Raw genomic sequence first — 21,723 nt, forward strand, 5'->3', positions numbered from 1 at the left:
TGCCTGTATAAAAAGTCCCTCTCCCTTCTTTTTATAAGGCCCCTTAAGATGCTGGAAGCCTCAATGAGGCCATCCTGGAGCTTTCTCTTCTCAGCCTGTCTTCATGGACCTCCTCTGGATCCATTCCAACAGGTCCACATCTTCCTTGTGCTGAGAAAGTTGTGTTCTTTGTTGGTCCTCTTTTTTCTCAAAAGAAACACTATTATGTTACTTAAATTTAAATTTGCACTTTCATTTATTCTTGTATATTTTAACCAAGTTTATATGAGACTGCCAAATTAGAAAGATACTGCTTCTTAAATCTTCACTTAAATTGTTCAAAGTACTTGATCGTTTCACAAATATTAATCTGCCTTGGTGTTCTCCTGAGCGCCCATTCACTGAGTTAAAAATCTGTGTTTGCATGCTGACGTTTGTTCCCAAGGGCTCATCTCCCCTAGTGAGCATGTTTAAACAACTGAAGTGCCCTTACAATGAAACATTCAAATTCAAGCCTTTATTATTATGCAATCTGGGATTATTTTTTTTTATCATTAGACTTCCTTCTGAACTGGGTGGTTGACACTCCCTGTTCCAAATTCCTGTCCTATGAGCTAGTTGTTTGGAAATACTGGCTAGGAGAAGAAACACTGTGGCTCTTCTCTTTTTCTTTTTTTTTTTTTTTTTTTTTTTTATCTGGAGAACGTGTTTTTTTCACTAGGTATTTGGGATTAAACTGTAACCCGAAGGCAGTCCACAGGAATAGGATAAAGATCAAAAGGAAATGGAAAGCATAACTTGGTGGATTGATGCAGCTGGAAACAGTGGGCCTGATTCAAGGTGCTTTGGGAGTCTGAGGATTCTTTTGCATGACTTAACTAGTTTCTGGATTAAACCTCGCATATGCCCTAGGAGAGGAATGTGTACCTGCTCTGGCAGCATGTGCTGTCTGGAAAATAATGAGAATAGCTAGTCTATATTGTGTCAAAATGAGCGTTCATATACACTTTTAATATCCAGAAAAAGGTATTTCTGAGTAACTGCATGTCTAAACAATTTTAAAGCAGTAAGAGACTACTTTGACTCGACTCTCCAGTCAGATCAGTTTCCGTGCAGAACTTCACTCCTTGATCTATGTCCAAGAACATATTTATCGGGGAATTTATACAGCCCTTTAAATTCACTTCCTTATGTGAATTAAACTAACTTTCATGTGCAAAACCCTTTGAAAGTTCTCTGTGTGTGACATGAGGATTTCTCCTACTTTTTCATGTGTCCTGTGAACCTGTAGTATTCGCCCTTGGAATCTGTCTCTGCTGCAGGAAATCTGGATAGATGAATCTCCCCCCTTTGCCCGCAGGGACAGAATGCCACATGATGTGCTCTTCCTGCACCGACTGAATGCTTAGGCTCTCTTGGTCGGACAAGGAGAATGCCAGGGTTTTGTCAATTTTCTGGGGGAGTACTCGTTTCATTTTTCAAGCAGCTTAGCATTTAAAATACCATAGCCACTTGAACAGCCGCAGATCCTTCAGGTGGCTGTGTCACAAGTTGCCAGGCACTTGAAAGCACACGGAGAAAAAGTGATGCACCAAATCCATTTCGTTGTTATGCTTCAACCGTTCAGAGGCCTCAGCCAGCTCTGACATTCAGAGTGCAGCTGCCTCCAACAGCGGCGGCGGCCCCAGCGTTGTTTTGTTGTCGTTTCTGCAGAGGAGCGGCAGGAGCTTACATCATTTCCAGTAATGAAGTGCCTGGGGTTCTTTTATGACTTGCATACTCTGCTTCTCTGGAGCTGTACAGTGTGTGCTGCGTGACTCCAGGAAACTGAGGATTTGTTTTGACTTGCTGAGAGAACGTTTTGCTATTTCTCTTTACAATTTAATCGTATGACTTGTCAATTCTCTCCCCCTCTTAAGAATAACTTCAGATTTAATTAGATGAGTGCAAACATCTTTCATTACAGTGTGGATTAGACTCCTTATTGAGTACATTTACTAACAGAGTGAAAGACATCTTAATCAGGTGACTCTGTATTTGTACTGCTCTGTCCAGAGAGCATGGTAGCTGTCAACAGACAGTTTCTTTTGGCTTCCTTTCTAGTGCGGGATGCCCAGTGACGTGGGGACCAGTCTTGATGGTTTTGATGCTCTCTCTCCTACCTAAGAGCCCTGTGTGTTTCATTATCATTTCCCTCTCTGCTATGTAGGAAAAATTATACTCATGTGCCTTGCTGCTTGCTGGGATGTCTTGAGGGTGCTGGCATGTCCCCAGAAGTTCCCCAGTGACCTTGCCTAGCATATTTTAAATGGTGCAATTTATACTTTGCTAAATTGCAAAGTAGCATTGTGCACAAACCTCTATTAGGCAAGTTTCACACCAGCTTCCCAAAGAGTTACCTGGATATATTCACATACACGTGCTTTGAATTCCTCAGTGCTGAATTTCAGTTTGTATTTCCACCACTCAGAGAACATTCTGCAGACCATGAACCACCTGGGGTGTTACTGGGATATCATGACCCAAGCAGCAGCCTCCACAATTCTCTATGAGTCCTGGAGTACATGCTTGTGCTGCAGCAAATGCAGATGATTTACCTGAATGTACAGTCACAGCAAATACTTTTTGGCAGCATCAAAAACAGTGAAGAATGGCACAACATTCATAATCTCTTTTGCAAAACTGCCACCATGCTTTCTGTTAGTTCCAGATGCTGGTCTTGTCATAAGAACTTTATAAAACACCTTTAACCCCTGTTAACTATTCAATTCCCCAGGGTTAAAATTTAACACGTCCATTTTTAGCCATCTCTTCTCTCAGGGATGCAGTGGTTTCTGTTTGATTCTTCAGAAGTGAATCATAGTTTCAAAACCCTCACTACCTGAAACACTCTTTTTCCATTAACATTCAACATGTTTAACATGGGTTCAGACACGTTATCAGAAACTTATTCTTGAGTCCTTTAAAAAAATCTCATGTGATTTCATGCCCTGGAAACACCTTTTACACTATAACTATTCCTACAGCTATGGGGAGATATGAGGCATATGGATCTGAGCTAGTCTAATGCCATAATGGCTTCTGGCTCGAAAAGCAAATGCAGTGCAAACAGAGAACAGAACAGCTGTAGTAGAGTTACCTTTTATGTGGGTGGCATAGACGTCTGCCAATTAAAATGATCTGATGAATCATTTCTAGCCATATGATTACTGTTAATAAGAATTTATGTTAACATGTTTGTGTCTGAACTTTGCACAGGTTCATGCCTGCATTTATTTTCTTAAAAAATAGAGCATATCATGGTTGTTTTTTTGTTCTTAATGGGCTTTCTTTCCTCACTTGAAAGCATTCCAGGACTTCAGTAATGCAGAGCTGCCAACTAACCCTTAAAGGAAGATGTTTTTATCTCTATGTAGTGCTTTCTGCATGTAATTCTGTGTACACAGAACAATAATTTTTAACCTGGGAACTTCAAGCTAAGCTTCTAAATCCATATAACAGCAGTTATAAAGAAAGCATGGCCTTCGAAATATGAAGAGTTCTCACAAAGTTTTATTAAGGCCTTTTTTATTGCAAACATTTATGCTTATACTGTCCTTTAAGTAGGCCCAATGACTGACAGGTTTTAACTGTTGACTTCATTTCACTAATTCCCTACATATAAAAACAAGCAATTTTTTTTTTCTGGAACTGATATTATTTTTATGATAAGAAATTAAGCATGGCAAAATATTCTTTTAAATATGTCCTCAGCAGCTTACAAAGCATTTCAAAGTATTTGAGAAGTTTGTGCAACAAGTGAGACATTTTGTAGAAAGAAATACACAAGTCCAAGCATGGTGAGTGTTAACAAACTTTGATAGGATGATTTGGGAATCTCTCTCTGATCAGAAAAATGTAGTTTAAAATTCTGCAAAAGCTTGGTAAGTATAGTAGGACAGGGTGGAGACACAGAAAATAATTGCAGTGAAATTGCTTGAAGTACAACAGTTTAGCTAGGATAAGCGGTTGGAGACTTATCCTTGTGAATCTTGTTTGGGAGCCATGAGCAGAACAAACATTTTGGTGGGAGGACTTGTTCCCATGGGACTTATAACAGTTAGGAGTAAATATACTGAGGAAAATAATCCTAAGAAGACTAAAGAGGAACTTGGCAAATAGGCACTTTCTTTCTCTATTTTCTCTACTGGCACTCATGTTAGGAGGAATAGAAGACACTGATAGGCAAGGCATTTCCATGGCACTTAGATTGGAAATTCTGGGGGCTTTTTGGCTCTCAAACTCCTCCTCACCTCTGCTCTGTCCATGCTTACTGTTGCATTGATATCATATTTGCAGCATCAATAAATCAAGAACTGTCATATGTTTTTTCTAGTGTCATCCTGCATTACCACCTATAAGAAGACACCGCCTCCAGTCCCACCAAGAACTACCACCAAACCATTTATTTCCATCACAGCCCAGAGCAGCACAGAGTCTGCCCAAGATGCATATATGGATGGGCATGGGCAGAGGGGAGATATCATCAGTCAGTCTGGACTTAGCAACTCCACAGAAAGCTTGGACAGTATGAAGGCTCTGACAGCTGCTATTGAAGCTGCCAATGCACAGATCCACGGCCCTGCAAGTCAACATGTAGGGAACAACACTGCCACCGTCACCACCACCACAACCATTGCCACTGTTGCAGTAGAAGATAGGAAGAAGGATCACTTCAAGAAAAACAGATGCTTATCTATTGGAATACAGGTACAGTACATGACATGGATAATACGCCTGCCATTGTTTCAGAGTTCTACATCTGTTTTACTGCTCATTATACAATGTTTCATATATTTTTCTTCTTGTTCTGACAGGTACCTATGTAGAAATTGCATCAGCATAATCATTCTGCGTGGTACTAATGATGTTTTCCTAATTTATCATAAAAACATCAGATGCAAGGATTTGTTTAAGTCTCCTTGCTGCTTGTTATTCAGCTCTGTTAAATTATACACATGAGCACTAATCTATGAATCATAACACAGCAGGGGTCAGAAAGGCACGAATTAAATCATTGAAAGGGAATGTGTAAAACAATGATTTACATTACACTATCACCCAAAAAATATTTTCGTCCAGCCTCACTGAATTAATTGTCGCTGCTTATTCATGCATTTCATAATGACTGGTAGCCACTTGAATGAGGCAGCATTGTTCCTATCTCAGCCTCAAGAGCAGAAGATAAGTTCCTTCTCATTTGCCCTTGTTAAAGAATACATTTTCTTACCTCTAGTGCAATGAAACAAGAAAACTAACCCCACCAAAGTTCACTCCTGTTTACAGAAAGGAGAAGAGCAAATAAACTAGACCAATGTAATCTGCTTTCTTAATTAATCTTTCCCAAACGTCCCCCTTCCCCCCTCCAAAAAAAAAAAAAAAATGTTCATAGGACTCACGACTATCTGCTTGCAGGATTAGTTTTTGCAACAAAGTGCTTGAACTTAAAATCAACTGAGAATCAACACAGATTTTTATGAGAGATTAATCCCAAGCAAATAGAATAGCAGTCCACAGTTTATCAGTCTTCACAAGAAGCCATGATGGGTTTTTTCTTGAAGAAAGTGGTTGTAAGCACAGCACTATGTGCCTGGACAGGCTTATCTGATTAGGAAAGCCTAAGAATTTGCCGTGAAATCTCTGAATCAGCCTGATGAGATAGATGAGAGGCACTATGTTGAAGTATGCCATTCCAGGGGCAGCTCCTGGAGAAGCTATGACTTTTTTCTTATTTCTTCTTGGAAGAGGAATAATTACTATTGCCTGTGGGTTCATTTCACTGCCTTTGTTATAAACCTTTTCTACTTCACAGCTGTTTGTTTTGGATATATTTGAAAGACGGGCTGATGTTCAGTGTTAAAACACACAGGAGCAAGCTCCGGGTGGAACAGTGATAGAGGAAAGCTCTTCTATTACTTATTCCCATTCCCAGCCAAGACAAAGGTGCCATTTTACTATTGTAATCCCTTATTTCACCAAGCAAAGAAACAAAGACTCCTTAGCAGAGAAACACCCTGAAAAATAATGGGTACAAGGAAATAATTTCCATGTTTGCAGAAGCCAAAAGGAACAACGGAAATGTGAATCATAGTTCTTGAGAGACCATCTCCCTGCTGTCTCTTAAGGTAGTGTTGCAAATAACACATGCTGCTTCTGAAAGGTATAGAGGCCTCAGTTTCCTAAGATCTGAGGAAAACAGAGCTCCAAAACGTGTTCCAGCCTTCAAAAATCTCCCTCTCAAACTTTTAAGTTTACGGATGACCAATATAATCGTATGAAATACTTATGAAAGCTCTCTGGGGATGGTATATGAAGGTCTGCCAGGTTTTGTGTACAAACCAGTGGAGATCCCTAAAGCTGGGGTTACATGAAGGTTACAAAACCTTCAGCAGTGGTACAGCCTTTCAGGATTCCTGCCTGTGTACAGTGCCACCCTCACAGTTGAGACCATCGATGAAATTTTTAGAGTCAGACAGGCTTCACAAATAAAAGAAAACTACTTCACTAGTCTGCTGTCTGATCCATTTTGCAGCACCACTGCACAAGCAATCATGCTGGTACAGGTGAAGGGGTAGTGTGGGAGTAGAAATACCATAAGATAGCCATTGATGCCAGAAATAACTTCTCTTACAAATAACTGCCCTAAAGTAGGTAAGTACTCTGTCAGTCCTCTGACTGGCAGTATAGAGTCAGTTTCTCTCCACTGACTAAAGGGAGCCTAGTTCAGGCTTAGTCTGAACTCAGACCAAGTACACACTGTAATTATATTTTGACCCATGTCTGTAGAGCAGGTCAAGCTGCCTTAACCAGAGGCATATTCTCAGCTTGTTTCCTCTTCTAACAAATAAACCTAATGTGCGCTTACGATGAACCTCCACGCGTGTCCTCTGCAGCCCTCAGTCACTCATAGGACATCGCAAGCCTTTGCTGTAAATCTGTTTAGCAAACAAGCACAGCTAACAAAGAAAAATCCTTCCATCAAAGTTGCTTCACTCTGTCAGTTATGGGGTTTAAGGTGTAGTTATCTCCCCAGAAGCCTCATATCAGGGAAGTACCTCACTTCAGAGAACAGCTTCTGTAACTCCTCCTCACTGAGCACTTTTCCTGCATAGGATGTTCAAGTGGCTCTCAAGAAGGAGCTTACTTAGTGATGTAACAGCCACTAACTACAGCTGGAGATTTTGTACACCTGTGGTCCATGTGGATCCACAGGTCACTTCAGGACACTGCTGTGGCCCAAAAATTCTATCTGATGGAGATTTTTTCCTTTATAACTAACAGTGTTATATGTAGCATTGGGAATTAACTACACTGATTGGACCCAAAAAATTGTGATTTTGCTCAAAGACAGATCTGTGCATAAATTTTAACTTTATACCATTGGTATAAATCTCCTTATGGAGATGGAGATGTGGTATAAAGTGCCTGCCTGTGCTCCTGGGGACACCTATTTGCATGATGAAGGAGTAAAGAAAATGCATCTAAGACTCATATCTACTTTCTTTAAATCTTATCTGTACAGGATATCTCCTTTGCGTGAGAATTACAGTTGTATGAGGTGAGGGAAAAGGGGAGAAAAGAGCTCTGCTCTGATTCAAGGCACTAACTTTTCAACAAAATAAATACATAATTTTGACATGAGTTCACATATGCCTGCACATACAGACTAGAAGGTAAAATCAAACAAACGGTGGAGCACAGTAACTGGAGTTACAGCTGCTCAGAGATGTGCTCTGGCAAATGTGAGCACCTAGCCTCCATAAAATACTGAATAAACTCCATCAGCGTATTGCAGGCTGAATATTGTCTTACCAGAAATTACTAACAAGAATTATGAACATTCACTAATAACATCAGAAATGAGGACACCACAGACAAACTATCTGACTAGATGAAAGAACTCATGATACAAGCTCTATGTGCAGACACTTTGTAGTTGTACTCCATAAAACTGCAAGTAGCTGGCTGATATCTCTGCTAAAATACCTTACAATTAGTTGCTGTGTTCTGGTTTTTTTGAGGTTGATGGTGCTGAAGAATCCACCATACCAGGTGAAAATAAAGCAACCAGTAAGTTCCAGTCCATAGGAGTTCAAGTAGAGGAGGAGAAGTGGTGAGTAAAAGTTAATACTGTTTTTCTAAAGTAAATAATTATGTCACAACTAATTTTTAAGAGCCCTAGTTCCTCTAGGACCACATGACTACATAAGCCTGCTTCCTGGATGAATTGTTAGATCACCCAGCAGAAAAGCTGAGTTGTATAAATGTTGTAGCTCTTATTTCTCAGAGGGGATTTTTCAGGACCGGTGAGAGAACTGGAAGAGAAGTGCCACATACACTTGTAATAAGCTCTTTTTCCTCAGCAAATCTATCTTAACACTGGACAGTGATCCAACTGGAGTATTAATCTTGGGGTGGCTGCAGCAGCATGGAAATTATGCGGAAAAGTTTACCTTGTTTTTCAGCAGAATAATACTAGCCACGTGTAGCAGTGCAGTGGCAGAGACAAACTGATTGCTTTTACTCAGGTATCTCTCCCAGACATCTCTGCATTACAATTGCTCCCTTGCAAAAAAAATGTTGAGATTGCAAAGCAAGCCTGCAAAACTCAGTTCTCTCTCCAGTGTGCCATGAATCAGTAAATAAACATGCTCTAAAAAAAAAAATCTTTAACAGAAAAAAAAAAAAAAAAACACCACCAGAACAGCTGTCACAAAATCCCAAAGAGCTTTCTGATGACCAATTGCAGTTGCATTGCAGGGCAGCATAACTGGACATAGCACTTTCCAGGCACATAAAGTTTTTGAGTGCTTGACCACAGCTGCAGATTTTAATTCCTGCCAAAAACTGGACTCAGGGGCTGAAGAAAAGCCAGACTCTCCTCTTGCCTCTGAATGTGCAATGTTGCTGTGCAGGCTGCCCACTGTTGCTGTGGCTCCAAGCACCCACCCAAGTCTTTGCTTGCTTTTTGCAAGCCGCGTGGGCATGGAGTTAACTTTTCAATCCTGGAGCCATTTTCTTGATAACTCTCTGTACCATGACGTGTTGTAGGAAAAGCCTCGGTGGTCAATGAGGAAAGAGTCACGCTTGCAATCTCTTCAGAGAAAATCTGGGTGGAGCAAATGTGAGCTGACAAAATTCGGGCCCTCCCTCTCCTCTGGCTCGACACTGCAGGAGCAAGTGGAGATGTCCTTTCTTACACTGTTTTTTTCCTACATCTGCTAAAAATTCTCAAAAATAAGACATTATCTACACCGTTTTCAATTCAACCGTATCTCCCTGTCAAGCATCAGAGTATTTTCTTGTGGGTTTAAAAGGCTAAAGTGATTTCAGCAAAAAGAAATGTGATTTTGCAATGACCCTGCTACGCTGTTACCAAGTTCCTCATTAACCTGCTAAAACATCTCTTGCAGGCAGACACTTCTTTATGTTAGACCTTAGCCCCATTTTTACCCGCAGCTCTTCCAGCAATAGATAAATGAGCACACTATGCTGAAGGACCATTTCACTTCAGCCTGAGCACAAAGGAAATAACAGCCCCAAAAGCCCAACCCTCCCCTTCCCCACAAAGAAAGAAAGAAAGAAATGGCTGTTTGTAAATACCTTACTTCCAAAGTCCTCTTTCTACTGCAGTTTTTATTGCTCCAGAGAAGAACGTAAGATTTGCCTGTGAGAGTTTGCCCTGAAAAAGCAATATTTCTGCATTACTTTCTGACAGCTGTGTTTGGGGGTTTCCTTGCTGATAAAGTTGAGTTTGCTGCTGTTTGGAGCAGACAGGCAAGAAGCAATCTATCATGGACTTTCAGAAATGAACCGGCTGATAAAGGACAGCCCCTAATCCTTAGAAAATAAGTGCACTCAAGACACAAAGGGCTTATCATCACAGTTCGGCACTTATATTCTTTTTTTTCCCAAACACAGCAGAGCACAATATATTGATTATCTGTTGCAGGAATAAAATAGTAAATACAGTGCCTTCTTCACTGCCCCGGCACTAAAACATCTGCAAAGCCTAAAAAAGCCATTTTGAGTAGCATCTTTGAGAAATTAATGTTTTTAAAAATACTCTAGGCTTCAGAAATATTAAATAAGTATAAAATTAGAAGAATGACACAGCAGAAGAGATAAATACAGTAAATTGATCAGGTTTCCTTGCCAGTCTATTAAGTGCACTGTTACAAAATAAGAAAGCTCTTTGCCTAATGCACCAAAAGCTTACCACACTTTCAGTCCTCTTCTTTGCTTCCTGCTCTGTCCTCCCCCTTTTCCTCACCTCATACAGCTCTTACAGTGTCCTTAGTGTCATTCTTACACTAAGGAGTCTTACCTCCTCATGTCCTTTTAAATATTCCTGCTTCTCTGCTTGGACCAAGTAAGAAAAAGGTTTTACCTCCATTTCTTGATCTAAGTAATACAAAAACAGAGCATCTTCAGAGGACAGCTCTTTCTCTTCAGTATTCCATCTCGACTCAGACCTTTCATTGGCCCTTCACTCTCTGTAACCTGGGCTTCCTGCCAAGACAAATGCCTCAGTCTGCCTACCCTTCTTGTACTGCTCAAAGGATAAACGTGCCTACTGCTACCTGACCATATTACAACTGGATCAATCACTGCTATTCATCTTATCATCAGTTCTTTCTGCTGCCTGGTCTCAATAATCTTTTTCATGCCCATTCCCTAACTGCAGCTCTGTAATTTCTAGCATTTATGGAGTACCCCTGTCAAGTCCTTCTCTTCTCCTGAAAAAAATGGATATGCAGTTCTTTTCACCTCATGATCTTCCTGCTGTTACTGTCTTATCTCTCACCTGATCTTCACCATGATGCTGACAAAACCCTAACCAAAATATTCCTCCCCTTTCCTTACATGACCCACCCCTTTGAGGGCAATTTTGAAATGTATATCTAATGAAGCTAATCAGTGGAATCTCAGGGCACTTCCATTTCGTCCATTTCTGTTTGTCCTTTCTCTCTACCTGTGATTTCTTCTTGACCTCAAAGGACCACCTTCAATTTCTCACTTACAGAAGATAATCGCATTGTTAGAAGTCAATCACTTCTAACAATTGCATTGTTAGAAGTCAACCAGTTCTACTGATCCAGAGAAAGAGAAGTAATATATTCTGCCAGGATGCATCCTTCTTAAACAAGGGGCTCTCAGTCCCATAGTTCTGTAATCACTTTTAGTCTCTCTTGCATTTTACCTTATCTACCCCAACATCTCCTCCCATTCATTCTCACCCCCAAAATTGCCTTGCTCATGGCTCTAGATGTACCACCATCTGGTAATTGTACTTGATTTTCCATCACAAGTATTTTTGAATAATAAAACAATGGTAGTTTCTGAAGTAAGAACACTGATCTAGGGATTGAGGTTGGAGCAGGAATATTGTTCCTGCCATTAGAAGACATGGTAACATACCTGCTAATTCCTTCTGCAGTTTGTTTTGTTCTGCTGACAGCAGCTGCAACCTTAGCAGGGAAGCCCACAGCTGAAAAGAGTACAGCCAATGGGTAAAGTAAGGCAGACAATTTAATGTAAGTGCCTCTGAGATTCACCATGCATCACTTGTTTTGAAACTTGGATCTTTTCTGGAGTTCTGGATTTCATCTCTCTTTTTAGGACTGAAATAAATTCTCTAAGTTGAATTGTAAACATGTTTTGCAAAAGAAAGCAAAAGAAGACTTAGAAGCTGAGACTTGAATGCTAACAAGTGACCGTGTTGTTGTTGTTCAAAACACAACATTCTGTTGTTCCCCATACTGGTTTATCCAGTCTTGAGGTTTCATGGCTTTCTGCACCTTAGGCCAGATATCTACTGCAGTTCTCTGAAGCTGTAATTATTACATCTTGTGCCTGTAAGGCACAACCGAGTACAAAAGGGCCAAACCTGAAAGCAGAGGAAGAAGCAAACCTTGTTTTTAACAATTACCAGCAACTTATGACAACCTTTTTTTTTTTTTTTTTTTTTTTTGCGAGGCTTGTAAATGTTTTATATAGAGAATTAATGAAAACTTAGGCATTAGCTTCAGCAGCATTCCCATAGTAGGGAGCTTTAACTGAGGGCAAATTAAAAAAGGCTCATATGGGACACAAAGAGTATTTTGTAAGAGTGAAACAACCTGAAAATGAGTGAGGAAGCTGTGTCAGAGGCTAAAATTACCAAATATTAGGCATTTTATATAGATGAGCTGGAGCTAGGCAGACAGTGGGTGCCTTCCTGCATTTTCATTTTATTCAACATACATTTCCTTGGACTTTTTTTTTTTTTTTTTTAATTTTGAACTGATACTATATTCTATTGCCAAATTGTTTCTCTTTTGAAGACAGGTTACGTACTCTAGTGCCAAGAATCCGTCAAGCAAGCCTGTAGCATACTATTATATAGATAAAATAAAGGCAAAAAAAGTAGGTGATTCTACTTCGTGTGTTAAGCAGAGTCCGGTTTTGGTGGTAATAGCTAATATTGAACCCAGTCAGAATATACCCCTGAAAGACTTGAAATGTAGTGCCTCCAGCAGTACATCCTCCTGTCAAGTACACCTTGATGTTTTCACATTTGGGTTTTGGTGTACACTGAAAATTCAGGGTGTTTACTGAAAATACAAATGGTCATCTGAAACAGAAGGCTATCAGAGTCTAGGACTCTGGGTAAAGCAGAAGGTGGCTGTGATGTGGAGATAGGGGAATGGAGAAGAGCGAGCCTGGATTAAGGCATTTGATTTTCTCTCCAGTGCTGTAGAAGGTGTGGAACAGTACACTTGGGTCTCGGTGAACCCTGACTAAATGACTAAAAAGAAATCCTGTGTGAGCATGTACCTGTGTGGGCACATGTCTTTGTGTTTGTATGTGTGTTTGCATGCACGCAATTCAGTGCAGATAAGGGATTTGTCAGGTTGGTGGCCAAATCAAAGCAATTTCTAAAAAAAAAATAGCATAGATTGGACCAATAGATTTTTACTGCAATGTCAGCCTAAAGCTAGTGTCTTTCTAGCCACTAATAGTAGTATATAGAAAAAAGCTTTTCTCTGACAGGGGCCAGTAGCAGATACTTAGGAAAAGTATAAAGGAGTGTGTGTAAAGTACAAAGGGTGTGTAGTAAATGCTACTTCTCCCAGTAGGCATTCCCAAATTAGTATTCTGCTGTTCAGGAACTTCCTACACCAGATATGACATCTGTGTAATGACTCTTCCTGGATCTATCTCCTGTGAATTTGATCAGATTCTCTTTGAACCTATTTTTACCTTTGGTTTTCCCAGGATTCTGTGGCAATTTAATTACACATTGTGTGAAGAAGTACTTCCTTTCACTAGATGTAGATCTTTAGACCTCTAAGCCTTGCAACTGGCTGCATTCCTCCTCACAGTTATTGCACTCTGAGAAATAGTGAAACATCACCTAGTCAGGATTTCACAGGTCTCTCATAGTCTTCTTCAGCCATATAAACCCTTCTCAACTCCTGTTTTGCTTTGCTTTCCTCCTGTCAAAGCCTCAGATCAACAGCTACTAATTTCCTATATCAGCAGGACCTATTACGGTCCTCCATGAAGTCTGCTGCACTCCTTCTGAGCTATCTGGATGCACCAGGTATATAGGACATTAAATTCTCCCTCAGTATCTTTCCATCTCCTCCCTCCTCAAATGTAGACTAAATATACTCAATGAAATTTTTCTGTCAGTTGTACTTGTCTAATTAGCTATTGCTCCTCAGTGGAAGGTGGAATATAAATGAAAGGGAGCAAAATGGTGCCCCATCTCCACCTCCACCATTTCTTCAGCATTTTCACTGCTGTTTGACCTCAAATTAAAATTAAACTGGCAAGGGCAAAATAGCCAGAACATCACAGGGAAATGGGTTCTAACACTAGTTTCAAGTGCAGATGTGAGATTGTGAACAAATTAGCTGCACAAGTGCACAGGCACCCTGAGTGAGTAAAAAGAAGCAGTAGGAATCTGCCCTTATTCAGTTCAAAAGTGTGTCAATTCTGAAGCCTAAATATTACTAATATAAGAAACATCTATGTTAACTACTTTATGGTTCTACCTTCTTTTCCATCATGGGGTAACACAAGTGTCTGCCTCAATTGTTTTGCACTAATTCCCACCACAATTTACTGCTTTCACTACCACCACCTGCAAGAGCATTAAGTATCTCTCACTCTTCACACTTCCCTCTGTTCCTCCTCTGTCAGCCTCTTCACCTCAAATGCCTTGGACTGCAGAATTTGGAATGCTGTTTATATAAAGAAAACCCTTCCAAAACCCAAATCCCCAAACCTCCTCTCTCCCCTGTTTTTGACTTTACACTCAGGATTTGTTCTCTGCCTTCAGAAGCTACAGCACAGGGAAACTATGCAATGTGAAAGAAAACTGCCTACAGGGTGGCAGCTGCCACAATGAGGGTAACATAGACAGAGGCAGCTTGCTAGCTTTGGTGAATAGAGAAGACCATTTTGAAAGTGTATGTAAAAAACAAAATGCCTCAACACTGGCAACGGACACTAAAACTGTGAGAGATGGCAGATACATAATTATGAAGAAGCAATAAATACTCATCTGAGTTAAAAACACCTTTTTTTAATAAATGGAATGTATAATATTACTTAGATAATAGACTCATTGCTATTACTATCTTACCATGTATGATTTTTAAATGTGACTTGTGAGTTTGGATGTACAACTTCAAAGGAGTGTGAGTTTTAAAAATTGGAAGATAAACCACTTCTGAAAATTGGGCCCTTTTAACTTTTCACTAATCAGTAACCTAAAATCCTGAGCTATTGACAGTGTTAGCTGTCTCTTGGGCTAGTCTCTACCTTTGTTAAACTACACAACAATTAGAGGTGCTTGCCTCAGTAAACAGTGAGCTAGCGTGGAAAAAGAGAGATGCTTCTTTGTTTGCTTGCAATGAGAAAAAAAGGTTTATGCTGATCATTTCAAGAAAAAAAAAAAAAACACCTGAGTGTAGCATTGCGAGTTGTGACTGCCAGTCTTAGGAAGAGTGGCAGAATCTTAATAATTCCTTCTGCACCGAGCTACCCAGAAAAAGCTTTCTAAACATGCTCTGTTTGTGCTCTCCAAAGCTTTCGCAGGTTTACACGATCTAACAGTGTAACAACAGCCGTGCAAGCAGACCTGGATTTCCATGAGAACTTTGAAATAATCGACCCTCAAGAGGACAATACATGTTCTGGACAAATATCAAGACAATTTTCCCGAGACGCAAGCACCTCTACCGTTAGCATACAAGGGTCAGGAAACCATTACCATGCATGTGCAGTGGATGATGACTTTGAGACAGATTTTGATCCATCAATTTTACCTCCTCCTGACCCCTGGATTGACTCTATTACTGAAGATCCTCTGGAAGCTGTTCAAAGGTCAGTGTGCCCACGCGATGGCCACTGGTTTCTGAAGCTACTTCAGGCAGAGAGAGATCGTATGGAGGGTTGGTGCCAACAGATGGAGAGAGAAGAACGTGAAAACAACTTACCCGAGGACAGTAAGTAACTGCATAGAATAATATTGCAACTGCAAAAAAGTATTTAATATAGGTCAAATTCACTCCAGTGAATTCTGTATTGTGCCCTTTCTCATTTAGCTAATGAAACTATGGTTGTGATTCTCAAAAGGACTGTATGTATGTATGCAATAATCCTTATTAAAGCTGACAGGGAATGCAAATGCTCGGCACTTCTGAAACTCCAGTGGTATTAGCTTTTGGGATTGCATAGTTCAACGGATAATTAGGAGAGCGTGGTTAGGGATCTTGAAGTACTACTGTTTCTTAAATCTTCCATTTGAAATCACTTCTCATAACCTTAGAATGTAATTTAACAGATTGTAGTTCCTTTTCATTAAATTCAAATTTTAGTTGCCTTTTCAGATGGTGATTGGCATCAGAGTATTTCGATGCTTTTCCCAACTGAGAGAGATTTCAGTTATGCTTCCAAGTTGTTCTATCTCTTCTACTCTCCAGCCTCCTTTTGTCTACCTTGCAGTTCTCATTTGACTTTGATCATCCCAGTAAAACAAGCTCTTATGTGTGTTAAAAAACACGCACATGCAAACTACATGTCAGTTGTCGCTGCTGCCAGAAATATTATTCCACCTGTAAGGTAATGGAAATGTCTAATAAGCCTTCATTACTAAGAAGGGTTGAGTAGCTCACATTTTATTCATTCACTCCAGTTAGGGCAGAAGGTCTGAACATGTGCTTCGCTGTCCAGCTTTTTTTTTTCTCCCAATAAAAATGAAGTTTTTTCCATTTACTTCCATTACAAGGAGCAGTAGTATTGCTAGCTGTCAAATTTTGGACATAGGTAAACCTGTGAGCTAACGAGCATGCTCTTTGTAAATGAAGCTTTTTCAAATTCCAGCAAGGAGCTTCTAGAAACCACTTAGGAGCAGCTGCACTTAGAGAATTCAGTTTTTGTATAATTTAGGCACATCTAAGCATATTTTTCTGGATATACACATAACACTTTTATGACCCACAGATTAGCTCCTACCAAAGCAAGGACTACTATTTCAGCTCCAGGAGTGCTTCTTCAAAATTTCTAAACTTTTCTCTTAAGAAGAGAGATGTTTGAATTCTTTTGAGATGTGAAGCTTTTGATTCATGAAAGGAAAGGAATTAACACGGGCAAAAAAAAAAAAAAATTACATTCTTAGAAATGCATAAGCTACTTCTGCTGGAACTTTCCATTCAACCCAATGAATGAAAAGGTTTGATCTAGATAGTCGCTACTGTAAGCAACTAGAAATTGACTTTTAATGGCAAGTATGAGATAACCTTAACATTAAGATATGTGAAGGTTTTATATTTCTACAAAATGTCTGCTATATAATAGGCTAACAATTTCTTTTGAAGGAAAAATATAGATGGTTTGACCTTCAAAGCAAATTCAGGTTGCCCAAGTTTTAGAATATTTGAATCTCATTTTTAATTTACATCTTCAATACATTCAAAAATCTCTTTGAACATGCATCAGAATAAAAGGGTTTCTGTTACTACTATGCAAGAAATAAACCTCATGAATTACGAGATTCTAGATTGAAAAAGAAGAGTGAACACACAACAAGTAGGAAATACACAATATATTTAAGTCAAAGACACAAAGCCCAATTGCTTTCTTTTTGCCACGACAACTTAGGTTGGACATAAGGAAAACATATTCTATGATAAGGGTGGTGAGGCATTGGAACAGGTTGCCCAGAGAACCTGTGGATGCCCCATCCCTAGAAGTGTTCAAGGCCACGTTGGATGGGGCTTTGAGCAATCTGGTCTAGTGGAAGATGTCCCTGCTTATGGCAGTGGGGTTGGAACTAGACGATCTTTGAAGGTCCTCTCTGACCCAAACTATTCTGTCATTCTATGATTCTATGAACTGATAATACTGGGAAAACCTATAATTTTTTTTTTTTTTTTTTTTGTGCACCAAAGTAGTTATTAATCTTGGGGAAGGAAACATGGGATGAATTTTATTAGGCTGATACATGCAGAACACGTATATCTGTGTACAAAATTTTCTCTCAATGTCTTGGTGCCTTTGACATATGATAGGGCTCTTCTTTGAGCAGTCAGTGGGAGGAGCCAGTTATGGGGAAGATAGAGTGTTTGGGCTGGCTATTCCCAATGCTCCCTTACAGGGCACATGGCATGTGTCCTGCAGATTACTCCTCCTCTTCATTTCTCTGACTGGCACTTCTTGTGATCGCTGGAAATGAAAGGAGATGAAGGGTCACCTGGGTTTTATAGTCACTGTAGAAGCACTTATTTGGGTGGGACGCTGTCGGCTGCTCCGGCACGTGGCAGTTGCCTCCCCCAGAGGCTGCGTGGGGCTCTCTGCTGCAGCTCAGCACTCCCTGCTCTACCTGATGCCAAGGAAAAACATATGGCCAGGGCCACTCTACCCGCTCAGCAGTGCCAGAAACAAAAGCCTGGTTGTTACAAACCCTGCCCTGAAATAAGTCTTTTTCATACATCTATAAACTTTAAAGAGAGGGAGGAAAGGAGGAGAAGAGGTGTGTTTGCTTTGCTTTCCCTAATGAAATATAACCAGAGCAGGGAATGCATCCTTTGTTTTCATCCTGACATCCCCAGCATGTGTTTGGCCAGATAACAAAATAACGAGAACGTGTGATGAGCGAGGTTTTCCCGATGCCATGGCAGCTGACAGAGGGCTCATCCCCCCAGCGCTCCACGTAAACCGATCCATGCTTCCTTCAGACAATGCGGCCCTTGTGCGAAACAGCTGTCTAGGGGAGACGGCTCGCTGCTGTTTGACAGTAGCTTGTATGTTACATAGATACGTTGGGTATTATCTAGCTGGGAATGAATCTACCAGATGGGATTGAATGTTTCTAGCTGGGAAATGGAGTCTGCTGCTCTGTATAAAAACAAGCTGTGGTTCAGTGGCTGCACGATGAAATGCCAATATAGAGCGAAATGTGGCTTCCCTTCCACCATGAATTATTTATTGTATAGTATATTCTGGTTTTATCTGAAATAATTTTCTGATAAAGCCTTGGCATGTGTGACAGGCAGATGAATACTACTCACAGTTTAAACTAGGATACTTGATATGGTTTCAGTTTATTTTGCTGCTACAGGGAAGTTGGCTACAAATTCTAGAGCTCTCATAAAAAAAAAAAAATGTTACACATCTGAGGCTAAACACCTTGTGAGAGTTGATTGGCACTTTGGATCAGGCCTTAAGTGAAATCAACTGTTGACCTTTTTTTTGTTTTCTCCTAAACCATCTGCTTGCTCCTCCTACCTCTCCTCTGCAAAATTTGAAATAGTCAGAGCCTCACCACTGTTGTTGGTGACTTTTGGCTCAGGCCCCTGTTGTAACCATTTATACACAAAATTAGCAGCAACAGGCCTGGCTCCCTACACAGCTCTAACTGCTTCTTTTTCCAGCAGTGTTGGGCACAAGAACATACTCCTACAGCCTCAGCCTGGCTTTGGATGGATTTTTTTTGCTGTTGTTTGAATTTCACATGAGGCATTGACCTTCTTGGAAGAACCAGAGGGTTTCATTTTGCCACCCCCAAACCCCCCCCCCCCCCTTCAGAAGTTTCTCTTCCACGTGGGGTTGTACTGTGGCTACAATCTGTAAGATTATCATCGGAAGTAAACAGTGGGCCTGATTCACCACAAGTCAGGTGTAATGTGGGTTTAGTGGTGAGACAAACCAGGCCAATCAAGCAAGAACCAAAAGAGAAAACCAAGGCTCTGACAAGACATGCCATTATAACTCTCTTGTGCTCATGATAGTCCTCTGGGCTAGTTTGCGAACAAAGGTTGACCTCAAATCTGCAGGAACCTCTCTGCTTAGGATCAGAGCCCCTGCAAATTCAGCCAGTTCTGGCAATTTATGCAGTGCTTACACACTATCTGCTGTTTTGGTTTGTTTTGATTGTTTCAAAGGAATTCTTAAGGAGTAAAGGCTAGACACAAGAGAAAAAAAGTTAAGGAAAACATATGTTTTTTGTAATAGTTGTGCATGACAAAAGAAAAGGAGTCTGTGAGTTCACTCTCAGCCATGAGCAAGTAAACCACTTGCCATTCCTCTGCAGAGCTTCCCCAAGCAATCTTGGTTCCTGACCTTCAGGAGCAAGGCAGCCTTATCCTGCAGTCGGCTGGGGTAGTTGTGCAGAGTGACGGTCACCAGCCTGACATGTGGCTGAGTCCTGCTGAAATCTCCCTGGCTACATGCCTTTGGCCATATGCCCAACTCATCCTTTTCATGTTTTGGTTTTCTTTTCTCTGCTGAAGGGACTTCTCCATACGCAGGCTTTCTCCAAGGAAAGCCAGCAAGGAAAGCCCTACCAGTGCCCAGAGGCCCGCAAGGCAAAAAGAAAAATCCACAAGCAAGGAAACGATCTAGTTAGGGGGGGAAAAACAAACCATTGTGTGCTAATAAAAGCCAAGGAAGTCAGAGAACACATGGAAACTGCTTTAAGCCAAATGAACAGCATTTGCTCATCCAGACAGCCCTATTAATTTCAATGAGATCACTCCTATAAGTATATATGACAAAGCAAGAACTGCTCCTTCCCTAGTTTGTTCCATTTGGCTGTTTTGTCCTTAACAGCTGAGCTTAAGACCTGAGCATTAGCTTTAACTTTGAATTTCCTGGCTTTTGTCATGCTTGGCTTTATTTAAATGTAGGTCTGTCAACATGAATAGGCTAAAATGCTGGTCCATCCCGGCTTGGAAATGGATTGTGACAGCTCTATGGCAGAATTGCTTCATATGCATAGTGCCCAGCCAACATCTGAAACGCAAATGTCAGGCTATATCCCTGTAATTTCAGCTATTGTTCCTGCCACTTGCTCCTGGGGGCAATGAGCAAGTCTCTGGTATTCTGTTCCCTAGCCTGGGCCCTGCCTATCAACCAGGTGTTTTCACATTAAGGGCATTTCATAGTCACAGTCCTAAAATGCCTCCTTTGTAACTTGTTAGAACCTGGGACCTGTCAAAGTCAAAATGCAAATACATCAGTTGGTGTTTTAAGGCCAAAAAATGCTGCCCCTTCTCAAAACTCCCCTGGCTTCTGACAACTTTTCACATGACTTCATGTGGGTCTTGTTACACACACTGTCATCTTCCAAGGTAGAGCAGATGACAATAACACCATTTTTTTGCTTGTTTCACAATTCTTTTTTTGGTTGTTTTATTTCTTTTCCGACGAAGACATGGAGGGGGGAGATACATAGAACTCTACAATTTCAGAGCAGGTCCTATGCAACAACTACTAAGCAGCAACTACTAAGCAACAACTTACTGCTTGAACAGCATATACTCCAAGTCTATTTTTAAGAATGTTTTAAAAGAACATGTTGGAGGATTAGAGACACAAGGAAATTCACTGGCATGTGTCTATCCTAGAAAAGCATTTTGCAATGTCTAGTTAAGAACAGTAAAAGTGAGAAGGCACTCCACAATAGCTGAATTCCATCAAAATAGCTATACCGAAGCAGTTCTTCCTGAATAGACATAATTACCTGTTTCTTAAAAAACTGTCGCATGAGAGAACTAGATTTACAAGGAAGAGAAGTCAAAGCAAGGAGGGAGGAAAAAAAAAGAAGGGAAAAATTCAAACTATAAAACCAAAACACTGCAGTACACACACTTCTCTCTCTGGGGAACAGGTGACAGCAAAGCATATGATGGATGTTAATAATGTTGCTTAATGCATTACTGGAAGGCATTCAGATCCGACAGTGCTGAGTGTGCTGTATAGCCCTGTATGGAATAGAAAGCAGACATGAATAACATTATATAGGTGTTTAAATCCATTATGATTGCATCTTGATGGGTAGGGATTTTTTTGTGGCTTGGTTTTATACATTTTGTTTGTATCTTATTAGCTGAACACATCAATTTGAATGTTTATGTTTTTCCCTCCAATACCCCTTCTCCCTAGCTGTTAAAGATTTCTCTGGTTCTTTTCTGATGTGTTTTGAGTATTATCTTTGTAATTCCATGTATTTTCTTAGTATTTTACTTCAAACCTTGCAGGCTTTTCTCCTAAGAAAGTATCAGTCTATTTTTTACTTTTTGGTTTTTCACTACACCTTGGCCTTTCTCTTTGGCACTGGAGATTTTGACTGAGTAAGCATTTTGCCTTGAAACACTGAAAGCAACTTGGGTTTGGAAACAAAAATTAGGCTATTGATAAGGCTTTGTG

At 40.3% G+C, this 21,723-nt stretch overlaps 1 protein-coding gene across 11 annotated transcripts in view; it reads left to right on the forward strand.

Annotated features, from left to right (window-relative positions):
* Window positions 1–21,723, forward strand: part of DLGAP1 (DLG associated protein 1) — a 416,188-nt gene that overhangs the window by 382,403 nt on the left and 12,062 nt on the right. For all 11 annotated transcript variants that reach the window (XM_027886315.1, XM_027886316.1, XM_027886311.1 and 8 more), the window contains 3 exons: window positions 4,355–4,728; window positions 8,040–8,131; window positions 15,103–15,521. In XM_027886315.1, coding sequence (XP_027742116.1) covers window positions 4,355–4,728; window positions 8,040–8,131; window positions 15,103–15,521 — 885 coding nt within the window. The remainder of the gene's footprint in view (window positions 1–4,354; window positions 4,729–8,039; window positions 8,132–15,102; window positions 15,522–21,723) is intronic.

Source organism: Empidonax traillii, unplaced genomic scaffold (assembly GCF_003031625.1).
Source record: "Empidonax traillii isolate 1590-97213 ecotype Southwest subspecies unplaced genomic scaffold, ASM303162v1 scaffold186:size1492175, whole genome shotgun sequence".
NCBI lineage: Eukaryota > Metazoa > Chordata > Aves > Passeriformes > Tyrannidae > Empidonax > Empidonax traillii.